At 42.8% G+C, this 27,623-nt stretch overlaps 1 protein-coding gene across 1 annotated transcript in view; it reads right to left on the bottom strand.

The window, feature by feature from the left end:
• LOC143817542 (uncharacterized) overlaps positions 1 to 20,447 on the bottom strand; it is a 33,077-nt gene extending 12,630 nt beyond the window's left edge. Inside the window, exons 1-3 of the mRNA XM_077299036.1 lie at positions 20,383 to 20,447; positions 19,475 to 19,689; positions 18,742 to 19,074 (exon numbers count right to left, since the gene is read on the bottom strand). Coding sequence (XP_077155151.1) covers positions 18,742 to 19,074; positions 19,475 to 19,689; positions 20,383 to 20,447 — 613 coding nt within the window. The remainder of the gene's footprint in view (positions 1 to 18,741; positions 19,075 to 19,474; positions 19,690 to 20,382) is intronic.
• Positions 20,448 to 27,623: the final 7,176 nt, after the last annotated feature.

The following is a 27,623-nucleotide window of genomic DNA, read 5'->3' as shown; positions in this document are numbered from 1 at the left end:
CGTCACGGCTTGCTGTGATTGGTCCGCGTCCCGGCAACGTGGCCGACCTGACCAATCACAAGCCGGGAATTCACGTAACCAAGTAATAGCGCAAATTTTAAACAAACAACGCTGCCGGTTCCCTCGCTGAAGTCCCGGCTGCGTCGGAGAGGTGAGTATAGCGATATTTTTTATTTTAATTCTCTCTTTTACACATTTTAACATTAATGTTGTTGCGATACCCGATACCCGATACCACAAGAGTATCGGAATCCCGGTATCGGAATTCCGATACAGCAAGTATCGGCCGATACCCGATACTTGCAGCATCGGAATGCTCAACACTAATTAGGAGATGATTCTGAAAAATTGGAATTCACTGGTGGTAAATTAAATTCTGTGCCATACACTCAGCTGCTTGATAAGCCATAGAGGCGGGTTATGCCATAGAAGTACCTCTTCTCTTACTCTCTATATTAACCATATCATTTCTATTATATTTGTAAACCTGTTTATTTTTCTGAATAATCTTCCGGTTATTGAAATATCTAGACTTAAAAAAAATCTCTTGGTTAATTATTAATGCTCTCCATTGTGGATTTGTCTTTAGACTTGACCTTTACCAGTTGATTGAAAAGGTTCACAATACTGAACCAATATTTTGCTGTGCTTCCTGTGTTTAGGCTTTCATTTTTTAGTGGCATAGTCATTTTTATTTCTTTCAAGTTTCTTCGATTTTCTTTCTTTCTCAAGAGTTGCTAATGTTTTATTAATATTATTGTTTTTTATTTAAAGCAGAAAATTTAGTCAAAATGAAAAAGAAATACAAATAATCTAAAATGATTTGTATTTTACTTATTAGAGTGTTGCATAAATCACTAATTTTTTGATTAATTTGGAAATCATTTCCAAGGAAAAGGTGGTCATTAACTCTTCTCATTCGGCTGTCTTCTGGAAAGGCTGATGAAAAAGGCATTCTTAAACTTTTGGGAATAAATCTCTCTTGAGCATAAATTCATAAAAATGTAACATCTTTGAAATGGGTTGCTTCTCTCTTACTCTCATCATCTGGTGATAGAAAAATTTTTTTTTCATTTTACCTGGATCCATTTGATAAATTTGATACTTTACTAAGTAATATTCTGCGTGAATAATTGCATTAACTGTTCTCATTTGGAAAGATGGTGGAGAAAATATTCCATTGCAAAATGCAACAATATTGTACACTGTTGTTATAAAGAAAAATAAGACTCCAGCAGTCTAAAAAAATACCCAGGAAAATGATTACTAGAAAAAAATCTCCTCCGTAATGTGGATAACGAGTAGAACTCCATGCAATGAGTTGCAGTCTAGCAATCAGGGGGCACTAAAAGGACAACGTTTTGTATACCGTTGATAACCATGAAAAGTCCAGTTCATATTCAACTCAAAAGGAAGCCTAACTTTAAAAAGCAAAAAGAAAAAAAGTGTGCTCAGATGTAGCAAGTCATGAATTCAGTGAGAAAATGAGATATAAGTAGCACTAAACTTCTAGAGTTGCGCAATAATAGGCGTAACTCCATAAGAAGAGTGGCTGGGATTTGGAACACCTGCCAGAAGGTGTGAGATGTACATTGGCAAGACCACTCAGACTATAAGGAGTTGAATGAATGTTCATAGACGCAATTGGATTTCATAGGACATAGCATTTCACACCACCTAGTTACCAAACAATATAAAAAACTTTATTTGTCTTGAAATTACTCCATTAGAACAGTCTTCTACCCAATGACGTCAGTGAAAAAGTTGAACATGTATAATATTTAATATTCATCTTTATTCTTCTCTATATTGTCGGAAAATGTTGTCAATGTAAGGTGTTTGGCACTGTGCATACCTCTGTCTCTTAGAATGCAGTAGAATATATGTATACCATTCTTCTCCACTTTTCAGATTCTGTGGGAATATTATGACAAGATTTATTAAGTTAATTGATGTTGCGTAGCATCCATGTTTTAGTACCTTTAAAACAAGTACTGTTTCATACAAAAAAATCATGTTTTAAACCTAAAGAAGGTGCAAATTCTGGATGGGAATGTGTTATCTTAATGGCATTTTAATAAATTCTACCTACTGTAGTTAAGTTTACCGGGTCACATTTTCTGTATACCTTTTTCAGAGCAGTGCCTGGTTAAATTGGATGTTCATTCTTTATTCTCATTCTATATTAGCCATGCTCTGAAATATAGAAACAGTTTTCCCACATTACATTTCATATATACTCTTTCACTAAGATTACATACCCCTCCAGAATTGATGTATCATTTTTTATATCTTTGTAGGTTTTACCAATTATATCAATGTAAGGTGCACAGTGAGGTAGTCATGGTCGAGGGGTTGCTGCACGTCACCCTGGCACCTCACAAATAAACAGTGTCTCAGTCCATTAATTGTTATGGTTCTCAATGGCAAGAGAACATAGCCCAGCAAACATAAGAACTAGCTCTTGGAAGGATGGAAACTAAACTGACCATGAACTAAACCTGCCGCACAACTAACAGTAGCCGGGTAGCGTAGCCTGCGTTTTATCCCTAGACGCCCAGCGCCGGCCGGAGGACTAACTAATCCTGGCAGAGGAAAATATAGTCCTGGCTCACCTCTAGAGAAATTTCCCCGAAAGGCAGACAGAGGCCCCCACAAATATTGGTGGTGATTTTAGATGAAATGACAAACGTAGTATGAAAATAGGTTTAGCAAAATTGAGGTCCGCTTACTAGATAGCAGGAAGACAGAAAGGACACTTTCATGGTCAGCTAAAAACCCTATCAAAACACCATCCTGAAATTACTTTAAGACTCTAGTATTAACTCATAACATCAGAGTGGCAATTTCAGATCACAAGAGCTTTACAGACACAGAAACGAAACTACAGCTGTGAACTGGAACAAAATGCAAAAACAAACAAGGACTAAAGTCCAACTTAGCTGGGAGTTGTCTAGCAGCAGGAACATGCACAGAAAGGCTTCTGATTACAATGTTGACCGGCATGGAAGTGACAGAGGAGCAAGGCTAAATAGCGACTCCCACATCCTGATGGAAACAGGTGAACAGAGAGGATGATGCACACCAGTTCAATTCCACCAGTGGCCACCGGGGGAGCCCAAAATCCAATATCACAACAGTACCCCCCCCTCAAGGAGGGGGCACCGAACCCTCACCAGAACCACCAGGGCGATCAGGATGAGCCCTATGAAAGGCACGGACCAAATCGGAGGCATGAACATCAGAGGCAGTCACCCAAGAATTATCCTCCTGACCGTATCCCTTCCATTTGACCAGATACTGGAGTTTCCGTCTGGAAACACGGGAGTCCAAGATTTTTTCCACAACGTACTCCAACTCGCCCTCAACCAACACCGGAGCAGGAGGCTCAACGGAAGGCACAACCGGTACCTCATACCTGCGCAATAATGACCGATGAAAAACATTATGAATAGAAAAAGATGCAGGGAGGTCCAAACGGAAGGACACAGGGTTAAGAATCTCCAATATCTTGTACGGGCCGATGAACCGAGGCTTAAACTTGGGAGAAGAAACCCTCATAGGGACAAAACGAGAAGACAACCACACCAAGTCCCCAACACAAAGCCGAGGACCAACCCGACGCCGGCGGTTGGCAAAAAGCTGAGTCTTCTCCTGGGACAACTTCAAATTGTCCACTACCTGCCCCCAAATCTGATGCAACCTCTCCACCACAGCATCCACTCCAGGACAATCCGAAGATTCCACCTGACCAGAAGAAAATCGAGGATGAAACCCCGAATTACAGAAAAAGGGAGACACCAAGGTGGCAGAGCTAGCCCGATTATTGAGGGCAAACTCTGCTAAAGGCAAAAAAGCAACCCAATCATCCTGATCTGCAGACACAAAACACCTCAAATATGTCTCCAAGGTCTGATTCGTCCGCTCGGTCTGGCCATTAGTCTGAGGATGGAAAGCAGACGAGAAAGACAAATCTATGCCCATCCTAGCACAGAATGCTCGCCAAAATCTAGACACGAATTGGGTACCTCTGTCAGAAACGATATTCTCCGGAATACCATGCAAACGGACCACATTTTGAAAAAACAGAGGAACCAACTCGGAAGAAGAAGGCAACTTAGGCAGGGGAACCAAATGGACCATCTTAGAGAAACGATCACACACCACCCAGATGACAGACATCTTCTGAGAAACAGGAAGATCCGAAATAAAATCCATCGAGATGTGCGTCCAGGGCCTCTTCGGGATAGGCAAGGGCAACAACAATCCACTAGCCCGAGAACAACAAGGCTTGGCCCGAGCACAAACGTCACAAGACTGCACGAAGCCTCGCACATCTCGAGACAGGGAAGGCCACCAGAAGGACCTTGCCACCAAATCCCTGGTACCAAAGATTCCAGGATGACCTGCCAACGCAGAAGAATGAACCTCAGAAATGACTTTACTGGTCCAATTATCAGGAACAAACAGTCTACCAGGTGGGCAACGATCAGGTCTATCCGCCTGAAACTCCTGCAAGGCCCGCCGCAGGTCTGGAGAAATGGCAGACAATATCACTCCATCCTTAAGGATACCTGTAGGTTCAGAATTACCAGGGGAGTCAGGCTCAAAACTCCTAGAAAGGGCATCCGCCTTAACATTCTTAGAACCCGGCAGGTAGGACACCACAAAATTAAACCGAGAGAAAAACAACGACCAGCGCGCCTGTCTAGGATTCAGGCGTCTGGCGGACTCAAGATAAATTAGATTTTTGTGGTCAGTCAATACCACCACCTGATGTCTAGCCCCCTCAAGCCAATGACGCCACTCCTCAAAAGCCCACTTCATGGCCAAAAGCTCCCGATTCCCAACATCATAATTCCGCTCGGCGGGTGAAAATTTACGCGAGAAAAAAGCACAAGGTCTCATCACGGAGCAATCGGAACTTCTCTGCGACAAAACCGCCCCAGCTCCGATTTCAGAAGCGTCGACCTCAACCTGAAAAGGAAGAGCAACATCAGGCTGACGCAACACAGGGGCGGAAGAAAAGCGGCGCTTAAGCTCCCGAAAGGCCTCCACAGCAGCAGGGGACCAATCAGCAACATCAGCACCCTTCTTAGTCAAATCAGTCAATGGTTTAACAACATCAGAAAAACCAGCAATAAATCGACGATAAAAGTTAGCAAAGCCCAAAAATTTCTGAAGACTCTTAAGAGAAGAGGGTTGCGTCCAATCACAAATAGCCTGAACCTTGACAGGATCCATCTCGATGGAAGAGGGGGAAAAAATATATCCCAAAAAGGAAATCTTTTGAACCCCAAAAACGCACTTAGAACCCTTCACACACAAGGAATTAGACTGCAAAACCTGAAAAACCCTCCTGACCTGCTGGACATGAGAGTCCCAGTCATCCGAAAAAATCTAAATATCATCCAGATACACAATCATAAATTTATCCAAATAATCACGGAAAATGTCATGCATAAAGGACTGAAAGACTGAAGGGGCATTTGAAAGACCAAAAGGCATCACCAAATACTCAAAGTGGCCCTCGGGCGTATTAAATGCGGTTTTCCACTCATCCCCCTGCTTAATTCGCACCAAATTATACGCCCCACGGAGATCTATCTTAGAGAACCACTTGACCCCCTTTATGCGAGCAAACAAATCAGTCAGCAGTGGCAACGGATATTGATATTTAACCGTGATTTTATTCAAAAGCCGATAATCAATGCACGGCCTCAAAGAGCCATCTTTCTTAGCCACAAAGAAAAAACCGGCTCCTAAGGGAGATGACGAAGGACGAATATGTCCCTTTTCCAAGGACTCCTTTATATATTCTCGCATAGCCGCATGTTCAGGCACAGACAGATTAAATAAACGACCCTTAGGGTATTTACTACCCGGAATCAAATCTATGGCACAATCACACTCCCGGTGCGGAGGTAATGAACCAAGCTTAGGTTCTTCAAAAACGTCACGATATTCAGTCAAGAATTCAGGAATCTCAGAGGGAATAGATGATGAAATGGAAACCACAGGTACGTCCCCATGCGTCCCCTTACATCCCCAGCTTAACACAGACATAGCTTTCCAGTCAAGGACTGGGTTATGAGATTGCAGCCATGGCAATCCAAGCACCAACACATCATGTAGGTTATACAGCACAAGAAAGCGAATAATCTCCTGGTGATCCGGATTAATCCGCATAGTTACTTGTGTCCAGTATTGTGGTTTATTGCTAGCCAATGGGGTGGAGTCAATCCCCTTCAGGGGTATAGGAGTTTCAAGAGGCTCCAAATCATACCCACAGCGTTTGGCAAAGGACCAATCCATAAGACTCAAAGCGGCGCCAGAGTCGACATAGGCATCCGCGGTAATAGATGATAAAGAACAAATCAGGGTCACAGATAGAATAAACTTAGACTGTAAAGTGCCAATTGAAACAGACTTATCAAGCTTCTTAGTACGCTTAGAGCATGCTGATATAACATGAGTTGAATCACCGCAATAGAAGCACAACCCATTTTTTCGTCTAAAATTCTGCCGTTCACTTCTGGACAGAATTCTATCACATTGCATATTCTCTGGCGTCTTCTCAGTAGACACCGCCAAATGGTGCACAGGTTTGCGCTCCCGCAGACGCCTATCGATCTGGATAGCCATTGTCATGGACTCATTCAGACCCGCAGGCACAGGGAACCCCACCATAACATCCTTAATGGCATCAGAGAGACCCTCTCTGAAATTCGCCGCCAGGGCGCACTCATTCCACTGAGTAAGCACAGCCCATTTACGGAATTTCTGGCAGTATATTTCAGCTTCGTCTTGCCCCTGAGATAGGGACATCAAGGCCTTTTCCGCCTGAAGTTCTAACTGAGGTTCCTCATAAAGCAACCCCAAGGCCAGAAAAAACGCATCCACATTGAGCAACGCAGGATCCCCTGGAGCCAATGCAAAAGCCCAATCCTGAGGGTCGCCCCGGAGCAAGGAAATCACAATCCTGACCTGCTGAGCAGGGTCTCCAGCAGAGCGAGATTTCAGGGACAAAAACAACTTGCAATTATTTTTGAAATTTTGAAAGCAAGATCTATTCCCTGAGAAAAATTCAGGCAAAGGAATTCTAGGTTCAGATATAGGAACATGAACAACAAAATCTTGTAAATTTTGAACTTTCGTGGTGAGATTATTCAAACCTGCAGCTAAACTCTGAATATCCATTTTAAACAGGTGAACACAGAGCCATTCCAGGATTAGAAGGAGAGAGAGAGAGAAAGGCTGCAATATAGGCAGACTTGCAAGAGATTCAATTACAAGCACACTCAAAACTGAAGGAAAAAAAAAAAAAAACTTCAGCAGACTTCTCTTTTCTCTCCTTTCTCTGTCAATTAATTTAACCCTTTGTGGCCGGTCAAACTGTTATGGTTCTCAATGGCAAGAGAACATAGCCCAGCAAACATAAGAACTAGCTCTTGGAAGGATGGAAACTAAACTGACCATGAACTAAACCTGCCGCACAACTAACAGTAGCCGGGTAGCGTAGCCTGCGTTTTATCCCTAGACGCCCAGCGCCGGCCGGAGGACTAACTAATCCTGGCAGAGGAAAATATAGTCCTGGCTCACCTCTAGAGAAATTTCCCCGAAAGGCAGACAGAGGCCCCCACAAATATTGGCGGTGATTTTAGATGAAATGACAAACGTAGTATGAAAATAGGTTTAGCAAAATTGAGGTCCGCTTACTAGATAGCAGGAAGACAGAAAGGACACTTTCATGGTCAGCTAAAAACCCTATCAAAACACCATCCTGAAATTACTTTAAGACTCTAGTATTAACTCATAACATCAGAGTGGCAATTTCAGATCACAAGAGCTTTCCAGACACAGAAACGAAACTACAGCTGTGAACTGGAACAAAATGCAAAAACAAACAAGGACTAAAGTCCAACTTAGCTGGGAGTTGTCTAGCAGCAGGAACATGCACAGAAAGGCTTCTGATTACAATGTTGACCGGCATGGAAGTGACAGAGGAGCAAGGCTAAATAGCGACTCCCACATCCTGATGGAAACAGGTGAACAGAGAGGATGATGCACACCAGTTCAATTCCACCAGTGGCCACCGGGGGAGCCCAAAATCCAATATCACAACAATTAATGTTGTGCTGTGTACATTGCAGTGTACGCACTTTCAGGCTGGAGGCCTCTGCTGCATCCATATCCTCTGGTCCAGGATCAGCCGCGCACACATCAGAGGACACTCGGTTTGCTATAACAAATTCAACTTTACTGGACAGTTCAGATACAGTTTTTAACACAGAGTTTCAGGCACATCATCCTTCAGTTTCATTTTCATCAATACAGCATATTTCAAGCCTCTGCTCACTTTTAGCTTGGACAATCTCTATGCTTGATCCTTCTGTCAACCCCATGGATTTCCCATATGGCCCAACATCACTCCCAAGATCCTCTATGTTTCCTCATCTGGCTTCCTCTGTATGATAGGGAATAATGCACACTTCCCAGGGCCTAGTTCGGGCTATAGGCCCTGCATGTTACAGGAAATTCAGTAAGACCTATCAGAACGCTGTATGCTCCATGTGTCTACAGCTTACTGCCACTTTAACCTGAACTTGGCACAAACCTTTTATTAACTCAGACTATCAGACTATTTAAATCAGGAAATGATTGATTTCCCTTCTTTCCTGACCTTGTCCCTTTTCATGCTGGGCTTAACCTCACACTATTAACTGTATCTGTTATTGCAGTCTGCTGCTAGGACGATCTAACCTTTCACCTACATTCTAGCACACAGCATCCATTAGGCTGGTTTCACACTAGTGTTTATCCGGACTGCGGAGGGATGCGGACTTCCTCTGTGAAGCCCCGCCCACTGCCGTGCCTCTTTGTTCAGCTCTGCCTACGGCTGCATGCACACCCTATTTTTAACGTTGGGTATGCAGGCCATGCCGCTGTATGCGGATGCTGCCGCATGTGTCGTTTACAATTGTTGTCTTTTGGGGCAAGTACATGACAGTCTCTGTCACACCCTAACTTAAAATCTAATTTATTTTTCTATATGCTTTTAAACAAATGTGGAATTAGGTGTTATACTCACCTAACTGTGTTTGTTATTTTTAAATAAAAAGTAAATGTGTTTTGCGTAAATTCTAATAAAAGACCATATTCTGGCTGTTTTTATCTGCCATATAAATATAGGATTAGTAATGGATAGGTGTCTTATACGCGCCTCTCCCTTAGTAAGCAGTGGGCTCGATATCACCTGACAATACATAGGTGACATCAACCCCACAAATATGAACCCGACTTGCCACCGCTACAGGGCAAGTGGGTAGAGCTGCGCAAAGTGCCAGAATTGGTGCATCTAATACTGTTCGGGTTTGCCCATCTCTAATCGTCATCACTTTTTACTTTTGAGAAAAACCCCAACCCTATGCCTAAGCCCAACTCTAAGCTTAAACCCAACCCTAACCCTAAGACTAACCCTAGCCCTAAGACTAACCCTAACTAAGGGGATGACCCAGGAGGGGATGATTTACTAATTCCTGGCTTAGGACCACTTTGATAGGGTCTATAATAATGATCAAAAGGCAGTAATGGGAAAATTCTTGCTGCTGCCGGGTGCCAGCTGGTAGATCTCGGTGGACTCACTAATCATATGTGTCATGGTCTCAATGGCAAGAGAACATAGCATAAGCATATATAGGAACTAGCTCTTGGAAGATGGGAACTGAGCTGACCATGAACTAAACCTAACGCACAACTAGCAGTGGCCGGGTAGCATGCCTACGTTGATTCTAGATGCCCAGCACCAGCCGGAGGACTAAATGAAGCTAGCAGAGGAAAATATTAGTCCTAGCTCACCTCTAGAGAAATCCCCCGAAAGGAGACAGAGGCCCCCCACATGTATTGGCGGTGAGTTGAGATGAAATAACAAACGTAGTATGAAAATAGGTTTAGCAAATTTGAGGTCCACTTACTACATAGCAGAAGACAGAAAGGACACTTTCATGGTCAGCTGAAAACCCTATCAAAAACACCATCCAGAAATTACTTTAAAACTCTGGCATTAACTCATAACACCAGAGTGGCAATTCCTGTTCACAAGAGCTTTCCAGACACAGTAACGAAACTACAGCTGTGAACTGGAACAAAAATGCAAAAACAAACATGGACAAGAGTCCAACTTATCTAGTAGTTGTCTAGGAGCAGGAACAAGCACAGAGAGGCTTCTGATAACATTGTTGACCGGCAAGCAACTAACAGAGCAGCAAGGTTATATAGCGACTCCCACATCTTGATGGGAACAGGTGAACATAGAAGATGAAGACACCAGTTAAATTCCACCAGTAGCCACCGGGGGAGCCCAGAATCCAAATTCACAACAGTACCCCCCCCTCAAGGAGGGGGCACCGAACCCTCACCAGAACCACCAGGGCGATCAGGATGGGCCCTATGAAAGGCACGAACCAGATCGGAGGCATGAACATCAGATGCATTCACCCAAGAATTATCCTCCTGGCCGTATCCCTTCCACTTGACCAGATACTGGAGTCTCCGTCTGGAAACACGAGAGTCTAAGATTTTCTCCACAACGTACTCCAACTCACCCTCAACCAACACCGGAGCAGGAGGCTCAACGGAAGGCACAACCGGTACCTCATACCTGCGCAATAATGACCGATGAAAAACGTTATGAATAGAAAAGGATGCAGGGAGGTCCAAACGGAAGGAAACAGGGTTAAGAATCTCCAATATCTTATACGGGCCGATAAACCGAGGCTTAAACTTAGGAGAAGAGACCCTCATAGGGACAAAACGAGAAGACAACCACACCAAATCCCCAACAGAAAGCCGAGGACCAACACGACGGTGGCGGTTGGCAAAAAGCTGAGTCTTCTCCTGGGACAACCTCAAATTGTCCACCACCTGCCCCCAGATCTGATGCAATCTCTCCACCACAGCATCCACTCCAGGACAATCCGAAGATTCCACCTGACCAGAGGAAAATCGAGGATGAAACCCCGAATTACAGAAAAACGGGGACACCAAAGTGGCAGAGCTGGCCCGATTATTGAGAGCGAACTCCGCCAATGGCAAAAAAGCAACCCAATCATCCTGGTCAGCAGACACAAAACACCTCAGATATGTCTCCAGGGTCTGATTAATCCGCTCGGTCTGGCCATTCGTCTGAGGATGGAAAGCGGACGAAAAAGATAAATCTATGCCCATCCTAGCACAGAATGCCCGCCAAAATCTAGACACGAATTGGGTCCCTCTGTCAGAAACGATATTCTCAGGAATACCATGCAAACGAACAACATTTTGAAAAAACAGAGGAACCAACTCGGAAGAAGAAGGTAACTTGGGCAGAGGAACCAAATGGACCATCTTAGAAAAACGGTCACACACCACCCAGATGACAGACATCTTCTGAGAAACAGGCAGATCTGAAATAAAATCCATCGAGATGTGCGTCCAAGGCCTCTTAGGAATAGGCAAGGGCAACAATAATCCACTAGCCCGAGAACAACAAGGCTTGGCCCGAGCACAAACGTCACAAGACTGCACAAAGCCTCGCACATCTCGTGACAGGGAAGGCCACCAGAAGGACCTTGCCACCAAATCCCTGGTACCAAAAATGCCAGGATGACCTGCCAACGCAGAAGAATGAACCTCAGAGATGACTCTACTGGTCCAATCATCAGGAACAAACAGTTTATCAGGTGGGCAACGATCAGGTCTATCCGCCTGAAACTCCTGCAAGGCCCGCCGCAGGTCTGGAGAAACGGCTGACAATACCACTCCATCCTTAAGGATACCTGTGGCCTCAGAGTTACCAGGCGAGTCAGGCTCAAAACTCCTAGAAAGGGCATCCGCCTTAACATTCTTAGAACCCGGTAGGTATGACACCACAAAATTAAACCGAGAGAAAAATAATGACCAGCGCGCCTGTCTAGGATTCAGGCGCCTGGCGGTCTCAAGATAAATCAAATTTTTGTGGTCAGTCAATACCACCACCTGATGTCTGGCCCCCTCAAGCCAATGGCGCCACTCCTCAAAAGCCCACTTCATGGCCAAAAGCTCCCGATTCCCAACATCATAATTCCGCTCAGCGGGTGAAAATTTACGGGAAAAGAAGGCACAAGGCCTCATCACGGAGCAGTCAGAACTTTTCTGCGACAACACTGCCCCAGCTCCGATCTCAGAAGCGTCGACCTCAACCTGAAAAGGTAGAGCAACATCAGGCTGACGCAACACAGGGGCAGAGGAAAAACGGCGCTTAAGCTCCCGAAAGGCCTCCACAGCATCAGGGGACCAATCAGCAACATCAGCACCCTTCTTAGTCAAATCGGTCAATGGCTTAGCAATATCCGAAAAACCAGCAATAAATCGACGATAAAAGTTAGCAAAGCCCAAAAATTTCTGAAGACTCTTAAGAGAAGAGGGCTGCGTCCAATCACAAATAGCTTGAACCTTGACAGGATCCATTTCAATGGAAGAGGGGGAAAAAATATATCCCAAAAAGGAAATCCTCTGTACCCCAAAAACACACTTAGAACCCTTCACACACAAAGAATTAGACCGCAAAACCTGAAAAACCCTCCTGACTTGCTGGACATGAGAGTCCCAGTCATCCGAAAAAATCAGAATATCATCCAGATACACAATCATAAATTTATCCAAATAATCGCGAAAAATATCATGCATAAAGGACTGGAAAACTGACGGAGCATTAGACAGACCAAATGGCATCACTAAATACTCAAAGTGGCCCTCGGGCGTATTAAATGCGGTTTTCCACTCATCCCCCTGCCTGATTCGCACCAAATTATACGCCCCACGAAGGTCAATCTTAGAGAACCACTTGGCCCCCTTTATGCGAGCAAACAAATCAGTCAGCAACGGCAATAGGTATTGATATTTAACAGTGATTTTATTCAAAAGCCGATAATCAATACATGGTCTCAAAGAGCCGTCTTTTTTTGACACAAAGAAAAAACCGGCTCCTAAGGGAGATGACGATGGACGAATATGTCCCTTTTCCAAGGACTCCTTTATATATTCTCGCATAGCAGCATGTTCAGGCACAGACAGATTAAATAAACGACCCTTTGGGTATTTACTACCCGGGATTAAATCTATGGCACAATCGCACTCTCGGTGCGGAGGTAACGAACCAAGCTTGGATTCTTCAAAGACGTCACGATAGTCAGACAGGAACTCAGGAATTTCAGAGGGAATGGATGATGAAATGGAAACCACAGGTACATCCCCATGAGCCCCCTTACATCCCCAGCTCAACACAGACATAGCTCTCCAGTCGAGGACTGGGTTGTGAGATTGCAGCCAAGGCAATCCTAGCACCAAATCATCATGTAGATTATACAGCACCAGAAAGCGAATAATCTCCTGGTGATCCGGATTAATACGCATAGTTACTTGTGTCCAGTATTGTGGTTTATTATTAGCCAATCGGGTGGAGTCAATCCCCTTCAGAGGAATAGGAGTCTCCAAAGGCTCTAAATCATACCCACAGCGTTTGGCAAAGGACCAATCCATAAGACTCAAAGCGGCGCCAGAGTCGACATAGGCGTCCGTGGTAATAGATGACAAAGAGCAAATCAGGGTCACAGATAGAATAAATTTAGACGGTAAGGTGCAAATGGAAACAGATTTACCAAGCTTTTTAGTGCGCTTAGAGCATGCTGATATAACATGAGTAGAATCACCACAATAGAAACACAACCCATTTTTCCGTCTAAAATTCTGCCGCTCGCTTCGGGACAGAATTCTATCACACTGCATACTCTCTGGCGACTTCTCAGTGGACACCGCCAGATGGTGCACTGGTTTGCGCTCCCGCAAACGCCTATCGATCTGAATAGCCATTGTCATGGACTCATTCAGACCCGCAGGCACAGGGAACCCCACCATAACATCCTTAATGGCATCAGAGAGACCCTCTCTGAAATTCGCCGCCAGGGCGCACTCATTCCACTGAGTAAGCACAGCCCATTTACGGAATTTCTGGCAGTATATTTCAGCTTCGTCTTGCCCCTGAGATAGGGACATCAAGGCCTTTTCCGCCTGAAGTTCTAACTGAGGTTCCTCATAAAGCAACCCCAAGGCCAGAAAAAACGCATCCACATTGAGCAACGCAGGATCCCCTGGTGTCAATGAAAAAGCCCAGTCTTGAGGGTCGCCCCGGAGCAAGGAAATCACAATCCTGACCTGCTGTGCAGGGTCTCCGGCAGAGCGAGATTTCAGGAACAAAAATAATTTGCAATTATTTCGAAAATTCTGAAACCCGGATCTATTCCCCGAGAAAAATTCCGGCAAAGGAATTCTCGGCTCAGATACAGGTGCATGACAAACAAAATCTTGCAAATTTTGTACCTTCGTGGCGAGATTATTCAAACCTGCAGTTACACTCTGAAGATGCATTACAAACAGGTGGACACAGAGCCATTCAAGGGTTAAGAGGAGGTAAGAAGCAGCTAGACAGCAATTAAGGGCTAGGCAGCAAAACTCTGAGGGGAAAAGAAAAAAAAAAAAAATTTCCCTTCAACACTTCTTTTTCTCCTGCTTCAGCCCAAACAATTAACACTTTGCTGGCCGGTCAAACTGTCATGGTCTCAATGGCAAGAGAACATAGCATAAGCATATATAGGAACTAGCTCTTGGAAGATGGGAACTGAGCTGACCATGAACTAAACCTAACGCACAACTAGCAGTGGCCGGGTAGCATGCCTACGTTGATTCTAGATGCCCAGCACCAGCCGGAGGACTAAATAAAGCTAGCAGAGGAAAATATTAGTCCTAGCTCACCTCTAGAGAAATCCCCCGAAAGGAGACAGAGGCCCCCCACATGTATTGGCGGTGAGTTGAGATGAAATAACAAACGTAGTATGAAAATAGGTTTAGCAAATTTGAGGTCCACTTACTACATAGCAGAAGACAGAAAGGACACTTTCATGGTCAGCTGAAAACCCTATCAAAAACACCATCCAGAAATTACTTTAAAACTCTGGCATTAACTCATAACACCAGAGTGGCAATTCCTGTTCACAAGAGCTTTCCAGACACAGTAACGAAACTACAGCTGTGAACTGGAACAAAAATGCAAAAACAAACATGGACAAGAGTCCAACTTATCTAGTAGTTGTCTAGGAGCAGGAACAAGCACAGAGAGGCTTCTGATAACATTGTTGACCGGCAAGCAACTAACAGAGCAGCAAGGTTATATAGCGACTCCCACATCTTGATGGGAACAGGTGAACATAGAAGATGAAGACACCAGTTAAATTCCACCAGTAGCCACCGGGGGAGCCCAGAATCCAAATTCACAACACATATGCCAACCATTTTTTTTCCAGGATGGGGAATGGCAGAGGTATTGGGGTGGGGCTTATATATTACGTCAGAAGACTGTTAAATGCGATAATAGCAGACACACTTATTTTTTACTTGATCGCTGTTATTTATTGAATAACAGGCGATCACATGACAGGGACAGGAAAATCCGTTTCTGATCATGTTCTTCAAGGGTCACAGCTACCAGAGATTTTCAGACTCTGTGGGGGGGGGGGTGCGTTACACCCTTATTGTGGAATTTAAACACATGGACAACTTTAATTTATGGTCAAAGCCCTCATCCAAGGAGATTTGCCAGAGTTACAGGTAATATTAACTTCACACTATACTCTTTACAAACCATGATGCTACAAAAATGGAGAAAACCTTGAAAGATATTTCAATCTTCCTCTCTAGACTTCCTGCTCATTAAACCAAACTTTTCCAGACTTTTGAATCAAGTTTTCTTGATTCAATGTTCTTGTTAAAGTATTAATAAAATATAATAATGATTTTGCTTAATGCTGAAGGCAAAATGAGCTGCATTGAAAGTAGTGGTATTTCATATCAGTAATAGCATTAAATAGTCTTTGCATACTGTATGAATGCTAAAAGTATGATTCAAGAAAGGGAAAAATCTTATTTTTGAGTTTACTGTATTTTGTAGAGAACACTTTAACCTGCAACAATTGACATGTTCTTCAATTCTTCAATTGTCTAAAAATAATCTAAAAATAAAAACCAGAAAATCACATTGCATGATTTTTAAATATTTAAATAGCATTTTATTGCATTAAAAAAAGTATTTGATCACCTACCAACCAGCAAGAATCCTGGCTCTCACAAACCTGTTGAGTTTTTCTTTAACAAGCCCTCCTGCTCTGCACTCATTGCAGCATTAATTGCATCTGTTTGAACTCGTTAACTATAACACTAGGACTACTGGACTCGTGACTAGTGTTGAGCATTCCGATACCGCAAGTATCGGGTATCGGCCGATACTTGCGGGTATCGGAATTCCGATACCGAGATCCGATACTTTTGTGGTATCGGGTATCGGTATCGAAACAACATTAATGTGTAAAATACAACCTATTTCTGCATTCAGGACCTGAAATTACGTCACGGCTTGCTGTGATTGGTCGCGTCGCGGCCACATGGGCGGCACGCAACCAATCACAAGCCGTGACGTAATTTTAAAATGCGCGCGTGTCCTGCCTCTCGTGACGTCACGGCTTGTGATTGGTCGCGTCGCCCATGTGACCGCGACGCGACCAATCACAAGCCGGAACGTAATTTTAAAATCCTGAATGCCTAGAATTAGGCTTCCAGGACCTCAAAATTACGTCACGGCTTGCTGTGATTGGTCGCGTCGCGGCCACATGGGCGGCACGCGACCAATCAGAAGCCGTGACGTCGCGGGAGGCAGGAAACGCGTGCATTTTAAGCAAACAACGCTGCCGGTTCCCTCGGTGAGGTCCAGGCTGCGTCGGAGAGGTGAGTATAGCAATATTTTTTATTTTAATTCTTTATTTTACACATTAATATGGATCCCAGGGCCTGAAGGAGAGTTTCCTCTCCTTCAGACCCTGGGAACCATCAGGAATACCGTCCGATACTTGAGTCCCATTGACTTGTATTGGTATCGGGTATCGGTTTCGGATTAGATCCGATACTTTGCCGGTATCGGCCGATACTTTCCGATACCGATACTTTCAAGTATCGGACGGTATCGCTCAACACTACTCGTGACCCCGCCTAGAACTACTGAAAGGAGTCATTTTGACTCCTTGCTTGTTTTCGTTTATTTTTAGAGTTTCATTTGTGGTTATTTATTAATAATTATATTTTTTGTAATGTATTATTATTGTGAGATCCAACAGTAATGCTTTTGATAGTTTTTTTTCTGCTTTTTTTATTTTTCTACAGAAAATAACTAATTATAATAGACATTTTTCAAACATTTTTTTTTATTCAAGTGCACACATATAAACAACAACTGAAGAACAAAAAGCAGAGAAAATGTAGGTGGAGGAGCATAAAAATGAAAATATGTTGCAGAATTCACCTTCTAAACATTTGGTGTTTCGCATTTTAGGCATTGCCTTTGATTTATGGCAGTACATTGCCCACACAAAGACTTACCACAAGTCTTACAATTGCCGACAGATCTAATTTTCTTGCCCTTTTCTTTGATCTGGCAAAATTTTGTTTGAACCATCACTTCTGAACATGTAGAAACTTGGGACGTGGAACCCTTTTCCCTATCTGTGACATAAGGACCACTCAACTCTCTCACAAGCGTTTGCAAAAATGCCTTGCGTGACATTTTTTGGTGGGTAATCTCCTTGAATATTATACATGCATTTATACCCGCAAAGTCTAAGGCATTTTCAAATGCATGAGCAGGCCATCTCATTGTGGATGTTCGTGTGGTATATTTTCGTGCCATCTGATCCACTACATCTACTCCATATTTTGTTTCATTGTAAAACTTTACCGTTTCTGGAGTTTTTTTAGCGGAATCAGACGCAGCAACAACAACATCTGGATGGAAGGAACTCAAAATGACAACATTTTTGTTGGGCTTTCCTTGATATACTGTAAGTGTAAAATTGTCTTCATTTCTAAACACTTTAGTGTTGTACAATTCCTCTTTCATGGATTTTATTTCTTTAGGCACTTCTCGCCTTATCTTATTCAGTGTTCCCACGATGGTTGTTCCTTTGCATTTTAGCTGTTTAGCTAATTTTACTGAAGTAAAATAATTATCGGTTGTAACATTGCGACCTTTTTTCAAAAACGGGTCCAATAACTTCATTACCACATGGTCAGCTAAACGGTCCTCAGCACGGCGTGTGTCATCTTTGCCTAGATAAGGGAAGCCATTTGCCAGATATTTGCTCTCCTTATCAACAGCTAGCCAATATTTGTGGCCATATTTATCTGGTTTGGAAGGCATGTACTGCGTGAATGGACACCTAGTTTTGCTTGGGAAAAGTTGCTCATCCACCGTTATGTATGGGCCAGGTTTGTAACACGCAATACAATTTGCAATAAACCTGTCCCACACAGTAGAAAATAGAGCAAACTTGTCCGTTTGCAGTCTTTCCGATCGAGTAGATTTCTCATCAAATCTGAGAAACCTCATAATTTCAACAAAGCGATCCCTAGACATTGTCGCTTTGCAAAACGGTATTCCCCAGTCATTACACCAAATACTGCTAATCGAGTGACGGTTCGTGCCAGATATTCCACGAGCATAGAATATCGCAATGAATGCATCTAGCTCCTCATCAGATAGAGTAAACTGTAAATTATTGTTCCTGCATGCTTCTGCAAGCGTACAGTTCTTTATATGTGTCAATATATATGAATCAAAAAATAAACGCCATGCGCTCAAAGGACTATCGATAATGATATTTCTTCTGGTGTATCCTGTAGGGCCAGGTGCTTCTCGAAGAATATTTTGGCTGTCACGCCTACCAGGCAAGTGTTGTCCAATTTCAACAGGTTTCCATTGAATACCATCCGCTGAAACTAGTATTCCTTCAGATTCGCCTTCTCTGGTGTTTGTTGTTGCATTACCTTCGCCGCCATCGTTATCTGTTGTTCTTTCATTTCTGGGACGTTTTGCTGATTTTTTCTGTCCACGACCAGGAGGATGGTCACGAGGCAACATAACTGCATGAGCCCGATCCCCAGTTGATGTGCTTGGAATATCTGGAAAAAAGTTGATGAATATTTAGAATTTTTGTTTTGTAAGGGTCCGTGCACACTGGCTGGATTAGCGGCGGATATCCGACCGGATATTCTCACCACAATCTGGCCCGTACCTGCCCGCTCAGGTACAGAGCAGAGTTTCATACCTGAAGCTCCGCTCCGAACCCCGGGCTGGAGCCGCTGTCTGGGACGGAGCCGTGCTCGCGCGTAAGCAAGCGCTGCTCTGTCCCTGACAGCGGCTCCAGCTCGGGGTTTGGAGCGGAGCTTCAGGCATGAGCGGGCAGGTACGGCCTGTATTGCGGCAAGAATATCCAGATGGCTATTCAGCCAGAATTCTGCTAGTGTGCACAGGCCCTAACTCAGTGTGTGGAAGAACAAATAAATACACATAACTACTTACCTTCTGGATTTGTTCCTTCTGAGTCTTCAGATTCACTTGATATGTTCTGAGGAATGAAATCTTCATCACTGTCAGAATCAAATACATGTTCCTGCAATTCGGATTCCGATTCATCCTCCGGTATGGATTGCAAAGTAGCCAGAATATCCTGAGGCTTTATCAAACGTCTTCTTTCCATATTCCTCACAAGTTCCATAATTCTATATAGTTCCCTGCTGAAAAATAGAAAAGAAATGAAAACTAAAAGAAATAATAACTGTTCTGCCACCTTCAAAAGTAGGTGGGCTGAATCAGTTGACAGACAGCTAAACTATTTCATAACAATTCATACCTGTATGAGTCTTCAGAGCTCGTATGTCTGCGTCTGTTCTCTTTGTCTCTTCAGCTGAACTGAAAGTAAAGTTACTATCCAGAATACTGTCTCCTGCTAGGACCTTAGAAAAACACCACCCTTCATTAGCATAAGATAAGAGCCTAGAGTAAACAAGCTATTTTGTTCAGCATTACACAGTAATACAAGCAGGTAAAACACAAGGAAAATGTGAAAAGTTGACATGTAAATTGAACTACATCTATATGAACATCAGGGTAAATAAGAAAGAGTGAAAAAATTATGCACAAAACTTTATAGCAACATTTAGTGACAAAAGGACCTCAAAATATAGTAGGGAGTCAAAATGACTCCCTTCAGTAGTTCTTGGTAAATTTTGAAAAAAACACGCAAATTTTTTACCAAAATTATTTATTCTCACAAAATCTTTTTTCACATCATATTTGAGGAAAAGTCACCGAGTTTCAAGACGGAATTCTGAAAAATGTAGTCACAGAAGAGAAATAAAAAACGAAAGGAGTCAAAATGACTCCATCAGTAGTTCTAAAGACATCTACACACATTCAAACACTCCAACCTCTCCAACATGGTTAATACCGTATTGCTGTCTAAGGAACCACTGATGGCTGAAAAGTACCACATGTCGTTTGTGGGATCATTGAATATGGCAATTTTTTGCTAGCACACCTGTCATTATACCAATGTTATTATCTATTTGATGTCCAGAACATTCAGTAATGCACATTTATGTTTGATTCTCTATGAAGAGGGGTCTATCTCTCATATATTGGGTATCTACTATAATTAATAACTAGTGTTGAGCGATACCTTCCGATACTCAAAGGTATCGGTATTGGATGGTATCGGCCGATATCCAAAAAATATCAGATATCGCCGATACCGATACTCGATACCAATGCAAGTCAATGGGACACAAGTATCGGAAGGTATCCTGGATGGTTCCCAGGGTCTGAAGGAGAGGAAACTCTCCTTCAGGCCCTGGGATCCATATTCATGTAAAAAATAAAGAATTAAAATAAAAAATATGGATATACTCACCCCTGCGGCGGCCCCTGGACCTTACCGATGTAACCGGCACCCTCCGTTCCTAAGAATGAGCAGTGAAGGACCTTTGATGACGTCGCGGCTTGTGATTGGTCGTGTGACCGCTCATGTGACCGCTCACGCGACCAATCACAAGCCGCGACATCATCGCAGGTCCTAAACTCACTGCATTCTTAGGAACGGAGGCTGCCGGTTACATCGGTAAGGTCCAGGGGCCGCCAGACCGGTGAGTATATCCATATTTTTTATTTTTATTCTTTATTTTTTACATGAATATGGATCCCAGGGCCTGAAGGAGAGTCTCCTCTCCTCCAGACCCTGGGAACCATACACTGGGAACTTCCGATTTCCGATATCACAAAAATATCGGAACTCGGTATCGGAATTCCGATACAGCAAATATCGGCCGATACCCGATACTTGCGGTATCGGAATGCTCAACACTATTAATAACCTATCTAGGTTACATTTTGGTACATGCATCTCTTTAAGATAAGTCCATTTTTTAGCACTATTTGTGTAAAGCATATTTTTCCTGAAATAGGCACATTGTAGAGGACATGAATCAATGCTTTGATATTCATACTACTATACACCTTGGCTCTCCCTATACAGGGGTTGTACAGCATCATAATATTTTTTAGGACTTCGAGATATTTAGGACTATAGTCTTTGACTAAGGCTACTTTCACACTAGCGTCGGGAACAACCCGTCGCTGTGCGTCGGGCCGCCGTTCCCAACGCTAGCGTGGTCTCCGCCGCACAACGGGGGCAGCGGATGCATTTTTCCCACGCATCCGCTGCCCCATTGTGAGGTGCGGGGAAGTGCGGGGAGGTGGGGGCGGAGTTCCGGCCGCGCATGCGCGGTCGGAAAAAGCGTACCGTCGGGAGCAAAAAACGTTACATGTAACGTTTTTTTCTCCCGACGGTCCGCTACCACACGTCCAAGCGTCGCAAAACGGACGCGACGTTTGGCAATGCGTCGCAAATGCGTCGCAAATGCGTCGCTAATGTTAGTCTATGACGAAAAAACGCATCCAGCAAGAACTTTTGCTGGATGCGTATTTTCGGCAAAACGACGCATTTGCGACGTATTGCAGTTAACGCTAGTGTGAAACTAGCCTAACTCATTCAAGAGACTATTATGTCTCCCCATTAGGGGTATTTTAATGTTTTTTTCTAGGTATGTGTGTGGGGGTGTTTTTTATGTTTAGTATGTTAACTATGCATTAGTGCTTTCAGGGCTACCAACGTTGAGCGGGGGTGCCATCACATCAACAATTAGGGTGCCAACCTCTGCTGACAGGGTGACTCTCAGGGCATTCTAAGGAGATATAAATTTATATCTCCACATTGAGTCACTATATTAAGAATTTTTTTTTCATGTGTTAACCCCTTTCTCTCATTGGACGTACTATTCCGTCCATGTGGGGTGGGCCCTACTTCCCAAGGACGGAATAGTACGTCCAGCGTGATCGGCCGCGCTCACGGGAGGAGCGTGGCCTATCGCGGCCGGGTGTCAGCTGACTATCGCAGCTGACATCCGGCACTATGTGCCAGGAGTGGTCACGGACCTCCCCCGGCACATTAACCCCCAGCACACTGCGATCAAACATGATTGCAGTGTTCTGGCATTACAGGGAAGCATCGCGCAGGGAGGGGGCTCCATGCGTGCTTCCCTGAGACGATCGGTACAAGGCGATGTGCTCACCTTGTACTGAGCGTCTCCTCCCTGCAAGCCCCGGATCCAAAATGGCCACGGGGCTGCATCCGGGTCCTTCAGGGAGGTGGCTTCACAGGGCCTGCTCAGAGCAGGCACCGGGAAGCCTCCCTGCTGTGCTGTGTGATCACCGATCTGACACAGTGCACAGCAAAGTGTCAGATCAGCGATCTGTCACTTTACTTTGAAGTCCCCCCTGGGGCAAAGTAAAAATGTAAAAAAAAAAATAAATACATGAGTAAAAAAAAAAAAAAAATCCTAAATAAATAATAATAATAAAAAAATTGTTCCAATAAATACATTCCTTTAGCTAAATAAAAATAAAAAAACAATAAAAGTACACATATTTAGTATTGCCGCGTCCGTACCCATGCCTAAAACGAGGCAAAGAAACAACACTTTATTATCATACCGCTGAACAAAAAGTGGAATAACATGCGATCAAAAAGACAGATATAAATAATCATGGTACCTCTGAAAACTTCATCTTGTCCCGCAAAAAACGAGCCACCATACAGCATCATCAGTAAAAAAATAAAAAAGTTATAGTCCTCTGAATAAAGCGACGCAAAAATTATTATTTTTTCTATAAAATAGTTTTTATCGTATAAAAGCGCCAAAACATAATAAAAAATATAAATGAGGTATAGCTGTAATCGTACTGACCCAAAGAATAAAACTGCTTTATCCATTTTACCAAACGTGGAATGGTATAAACGCCTCCCCCAAAAGAAATTCATGAATAGCTGGTTTTTGGTCATTCTGCCTCACAAAAATCGGAATAAAAAGCGATCAAAAAATGTCACGTGCTCGAAAATGTTACCAATAAAAACATAAACTCGTCCCGCAAAAAAGAAGACCTCACATGACTCTGTGGACCAAAATATGGAAAAATTATAGCACTCAAAATATGGTAACACAAAAAACATTTTTTGCAATAAAAAGCGTCTTTTAGTGTGTGAAGGGTGCCAATCATAAAAATCCGCTAGAAAACCCGCTATAAATAGTAAATCAAACCCCCCCATTCATCGCCCCGTTAGTTCCGAAAAATTTAAAAATTAAAAAAATGTATTTATTTCCATTTTCCCAATAGGGTTAGGGCTAGGGTTAGGGCTAGAGTTAGGGCTAGGGTTAGGTTTAGGGTTAAGGTTAGGTTTAGGGTTAGGGTTGGGGCTAGGGTTAGGGCTACAGTCAGGGTTAGGGTTGGGGCTAAAGTTAGGGTTGGGGCTAAAGTTAGGGTTAGGATTACATTTATAGTTGGGATTAGGGATTGGGGTGTGTCAGGGTAGGGGTGTGGTTAGGGTTACAGTTGAGATTAGGGTTAGGGGTGTGTTTGGATTAGGGTTTCAGTTATAATTGGTGGGTTTCCACTGTTTAGGCACATCAGGGGCTCTCGATATGCGACATTGCATCCGATCTCAATTCCAGCCAATTCTGCGTTGAAAAAGTAAAACAGTGCTCCTTCCCTTCCGAGCTCTCCCGTGCGCACAAACAGGGGTTTACCCCAACCTATGGGGTATCAGCGTACTCAGGACACATTGGACAACAACTTTTGGGGTCCAATTTCTCCTGTTACTCTTGGGAAAATACAAAACTGGGGGCTAAAAAATATTTTTTTTTGTAAAAAAAATATTTTTTATTTTCATGGCTCTGCGTTATAAACTGTAGTGAAACACTTGGGGGTTCAAAGTTTCCACAACACATCTAGATAAGTTCCTTGGGGGGTCTAGTTTCCAATCTGGGGTCACTTGTGTGGGGTTTCTATGGTTTAGGTACATTAGGGGCTCTGCAAATGCAACGTGACGCCTGCAGACCAATCCATCTAAGTCTGCATACCAAATGGCGCTCCTTCCCTTCCGAGCTCTGCCATGCACCCAAACGGTGGTTCCCCAACACATATTGGGTATCAGCGTACTCAGGACAAATTGGACAACAACGATTGGGGTCCAATTTCTCCTGTTACCCTTGGGAAAATACAAAACTGGGGGCTAAAATATAATTTTTGTGGGGAAAAAATAATTTTTATTTTCACGGCTCTGCGTTATAAACAGTAGTGAAACACTTGGGGGTTCAAAGCTCTCACAACACATCTAGATGAGTTCCTTAGAGGGTCTACTTTCCAAAATGGTGTCACTTGTGGGGGGTTTCAATGTTTAGGCACATCAGTGGCTCTCCAAATGCAACATAGCGTCCCATCTCAATTCCAGTCAATTTTGCATTGAAAAGTCAAATGGCGCTCCTTCCCTACCGAGCTCTGCCATGCGCCCAAACAGTGGTTTACCCCCACATATGAGGTATCAGCATACTCAGGACAAATTGGACAACAACTTTTGGGGTCCAATTTCTTTTCTTACCCTTGGGAAAATAAAAAATTGGGGGCAAAAAAATAATTTTTGTGAAAAAATATGATTTTTTATTTTTACGGCTCTGCATTATAAACTTCTGTGAAGCACTTGGTGGGTCAAAGTGCTCACCACACATCTAGATAAGTTCTTTAGGGGTCTACTTTCCAAAATGGTGTCACTTGTAGAGGGTTTCAATGTTTAGGCACATCAGGGGCTCTCCAAACACAACATGACATCCCATCTCAATTCCAGTCAATTTGGCATTGAAAAGTCAAATGGCGCTCCTTCCCTTCCAAGCTCTGCCATGCTCCCAAACAGTGGTTTATCCCTACATATGGGGTATCGGTGTACTCAGGACAAATTGTTCAACAAAGTTTTGGGTCCATTTTCTCCTGTTACCCTTTGTAAAATAGAACAAATTGGAGCTGAAGTAAATTTTTTGTGTAAAAAAGTTAAATGTTCATTTTTATTTAAACATTCCAAAAATTCCTGTGAAACACCTGAGGGGTAAATAAACTTCTTGAATATGGTTTTCAGCACCTTGAGGGGTGCAGATTTTAGAATGGTGTCACACTTGGGTATTTTCCAACATATAGACCCCTCAAAATGACTTCAAATGAGATGTGGTCCCTAAAAAAAATGGTGTTGTAAAAATGAGAAATTGATGGTCAACTTTTAACCCTTATAACTCCCTAACAAAAAAAATTGGTTTCAAAATTGTGCTGATATAAAGTAGATATGTGGGAAATGTTACTTATTAAGTATTTTTTGTGACATATCTCTGTGATTTAATTGTATAAAAATTCAAAGTTTGAAAATTGCAAAATTGTCAAAATTTTCGCCAAATTTCCATTTTTTTCACAAATAAACGCAGGTAATATCAAAGAAATGTTACTACTATAATGAAGTACAATACGTCATGAGAAAACAGTGTCAGAATCTCCGGGATCCGTTGAAGCGTTCCAGAGTTATAACCTCATAAAGGGACAGTGATCAGAATGGTAAAAATTGGCCTGGTCAATAACGTTCAAACAACCCTTGGGGGTAAAGGGGTTAAATAACAACCAATCTAATATACGACTTTCTTTTAAATTTGATTACCATAGCAAAGATTTTCTAGATGTCCTGGTGGAGAGGGGAGTGGATGGTATGTTGCTTGTCGATGTCTTTCGTAAAGACACAGCAGTCAATTCAGTACTGCATGCATCTTCTTCCCACCCCACATGATCAATTCTGTTCCCACTTGCCAATTTCTCCACATAAGACGGATTTGTTCCTCCAACAAATCTTTTGAGATGCAAGCTGAGCTTATGAAGAACCGATTTTTGAATCAAGGCTTCAGCAAAAGAAGTGGTAAAAAAAGCCTACAACAGGGCAAGGATGCAGACAGAAACCAACTCCTCTACTCAGCTACTAAAATTAAGGTGAGCAACCAGGTCAGACTAATCACACAATGCCATTCCCATTGGAATCAGATGCAGGATTCAGTAGCCAAATATTGGCCCATACTTCTTGCTGATCCAATTCTGAGGCAATATTTACCCTCCTGTCCTTCAATTACGGCTCATAGGTTGCAAAATTTTGGTGACCATTCGGTGAGGAGCTACTTGACAACAACTAATCCGCCCCCTATTTTCCCCATGGAGTCAGCACCCCATGTTCCTACAAGGGGTTGCGCACTCTGTGGAAAATGCATAACGTGCCCCAATATTGTTCATGCCAGTCATTTCAATTCTTCTTCATGCCAGTCATTTCAGACTTTGGAGTTTTTAATAACTCAAACAATCACATGCTCCACCACTATGGTTGTTTAACATGGGATGTGTCCATGCAATAAGATATATATAGGTCTCACGACTCGTGCCCTCAAGGTTTGGGCATAGAAGCACGTTCTGGATATCTTGGTGACTATTAAAGAGGATAATGTTAAGGCACTGAAAACAATCCGTCGGCATTTTACGCTCCACCACTCCTGCAATCCCTCTGGTTTTAAAATCAAAGGGATCAATCGTATTGTATCTAGTCTCCCGGGGGGGGGGGGGTAATTTGGGTCACCTTTTGGCACAGAGGGAATCTCGGTGGATTTGGAGTTTGCACACTTTACAACCTCATGGCCTTAACGAAACCTTGAGTTTTGTCCCCTGTTTATGATCACTTGTCCCATGCTTTTTATTTGGCATTTTTTTTCTTTCATCTCTTTTTTTGCTTTCCCTTATATATATATATATATATATATATATATATATATATATATATTTTCTTGATTTTATTATTGTTAATTAAATTTTTATTGTTTTTATTATAGATTTTGTATGTATCCATATATCATCTACTGCTGTGCATTGACATTGATGACTCAAGGCTCCATCACCTCCATGGAAGGATCACATATTTTTTCACAGGATAATATATTTTTAAATCTTTGATATGTGTGTATATATATATATATATATATATATATATATATATATAATTCATTAAATATATATATTTTTTGCATTATACACGTTCACTATATACACATATTTTGGGGGTTTATCTATTATATTTGGTTGTTATATTTATTCTCCCCTTTCTTTTTGTATAATTGTGAGGTGCTTATTTATTGTTTTGTATTTAATTAATATTGCGTTTATCCCGTTATCACTTATTGCACCTCCTTTATCCCCTCACTATTTGTTCCCCTTT

The sequence above is a fragment of the Ranitomeya variabilis genome, chromosome 3 (assembly GCF_051348905.1).
Source record: "Ranitomeya variabilis isolate aRanVar5 chromosome 3, aRanVar5.hap1, whole genome shotgun sequence".
NCBI lineage: Eukaryota > Metazoa > Chordata > Amphibia > Anura > Dendrobatidae > Ranitomeya > Ranitomeya variabilis.
Note: the sequence above shows the minus strand (reverse complement) of the source record. Positions and strands in the feature narration are given on the sequence as shown.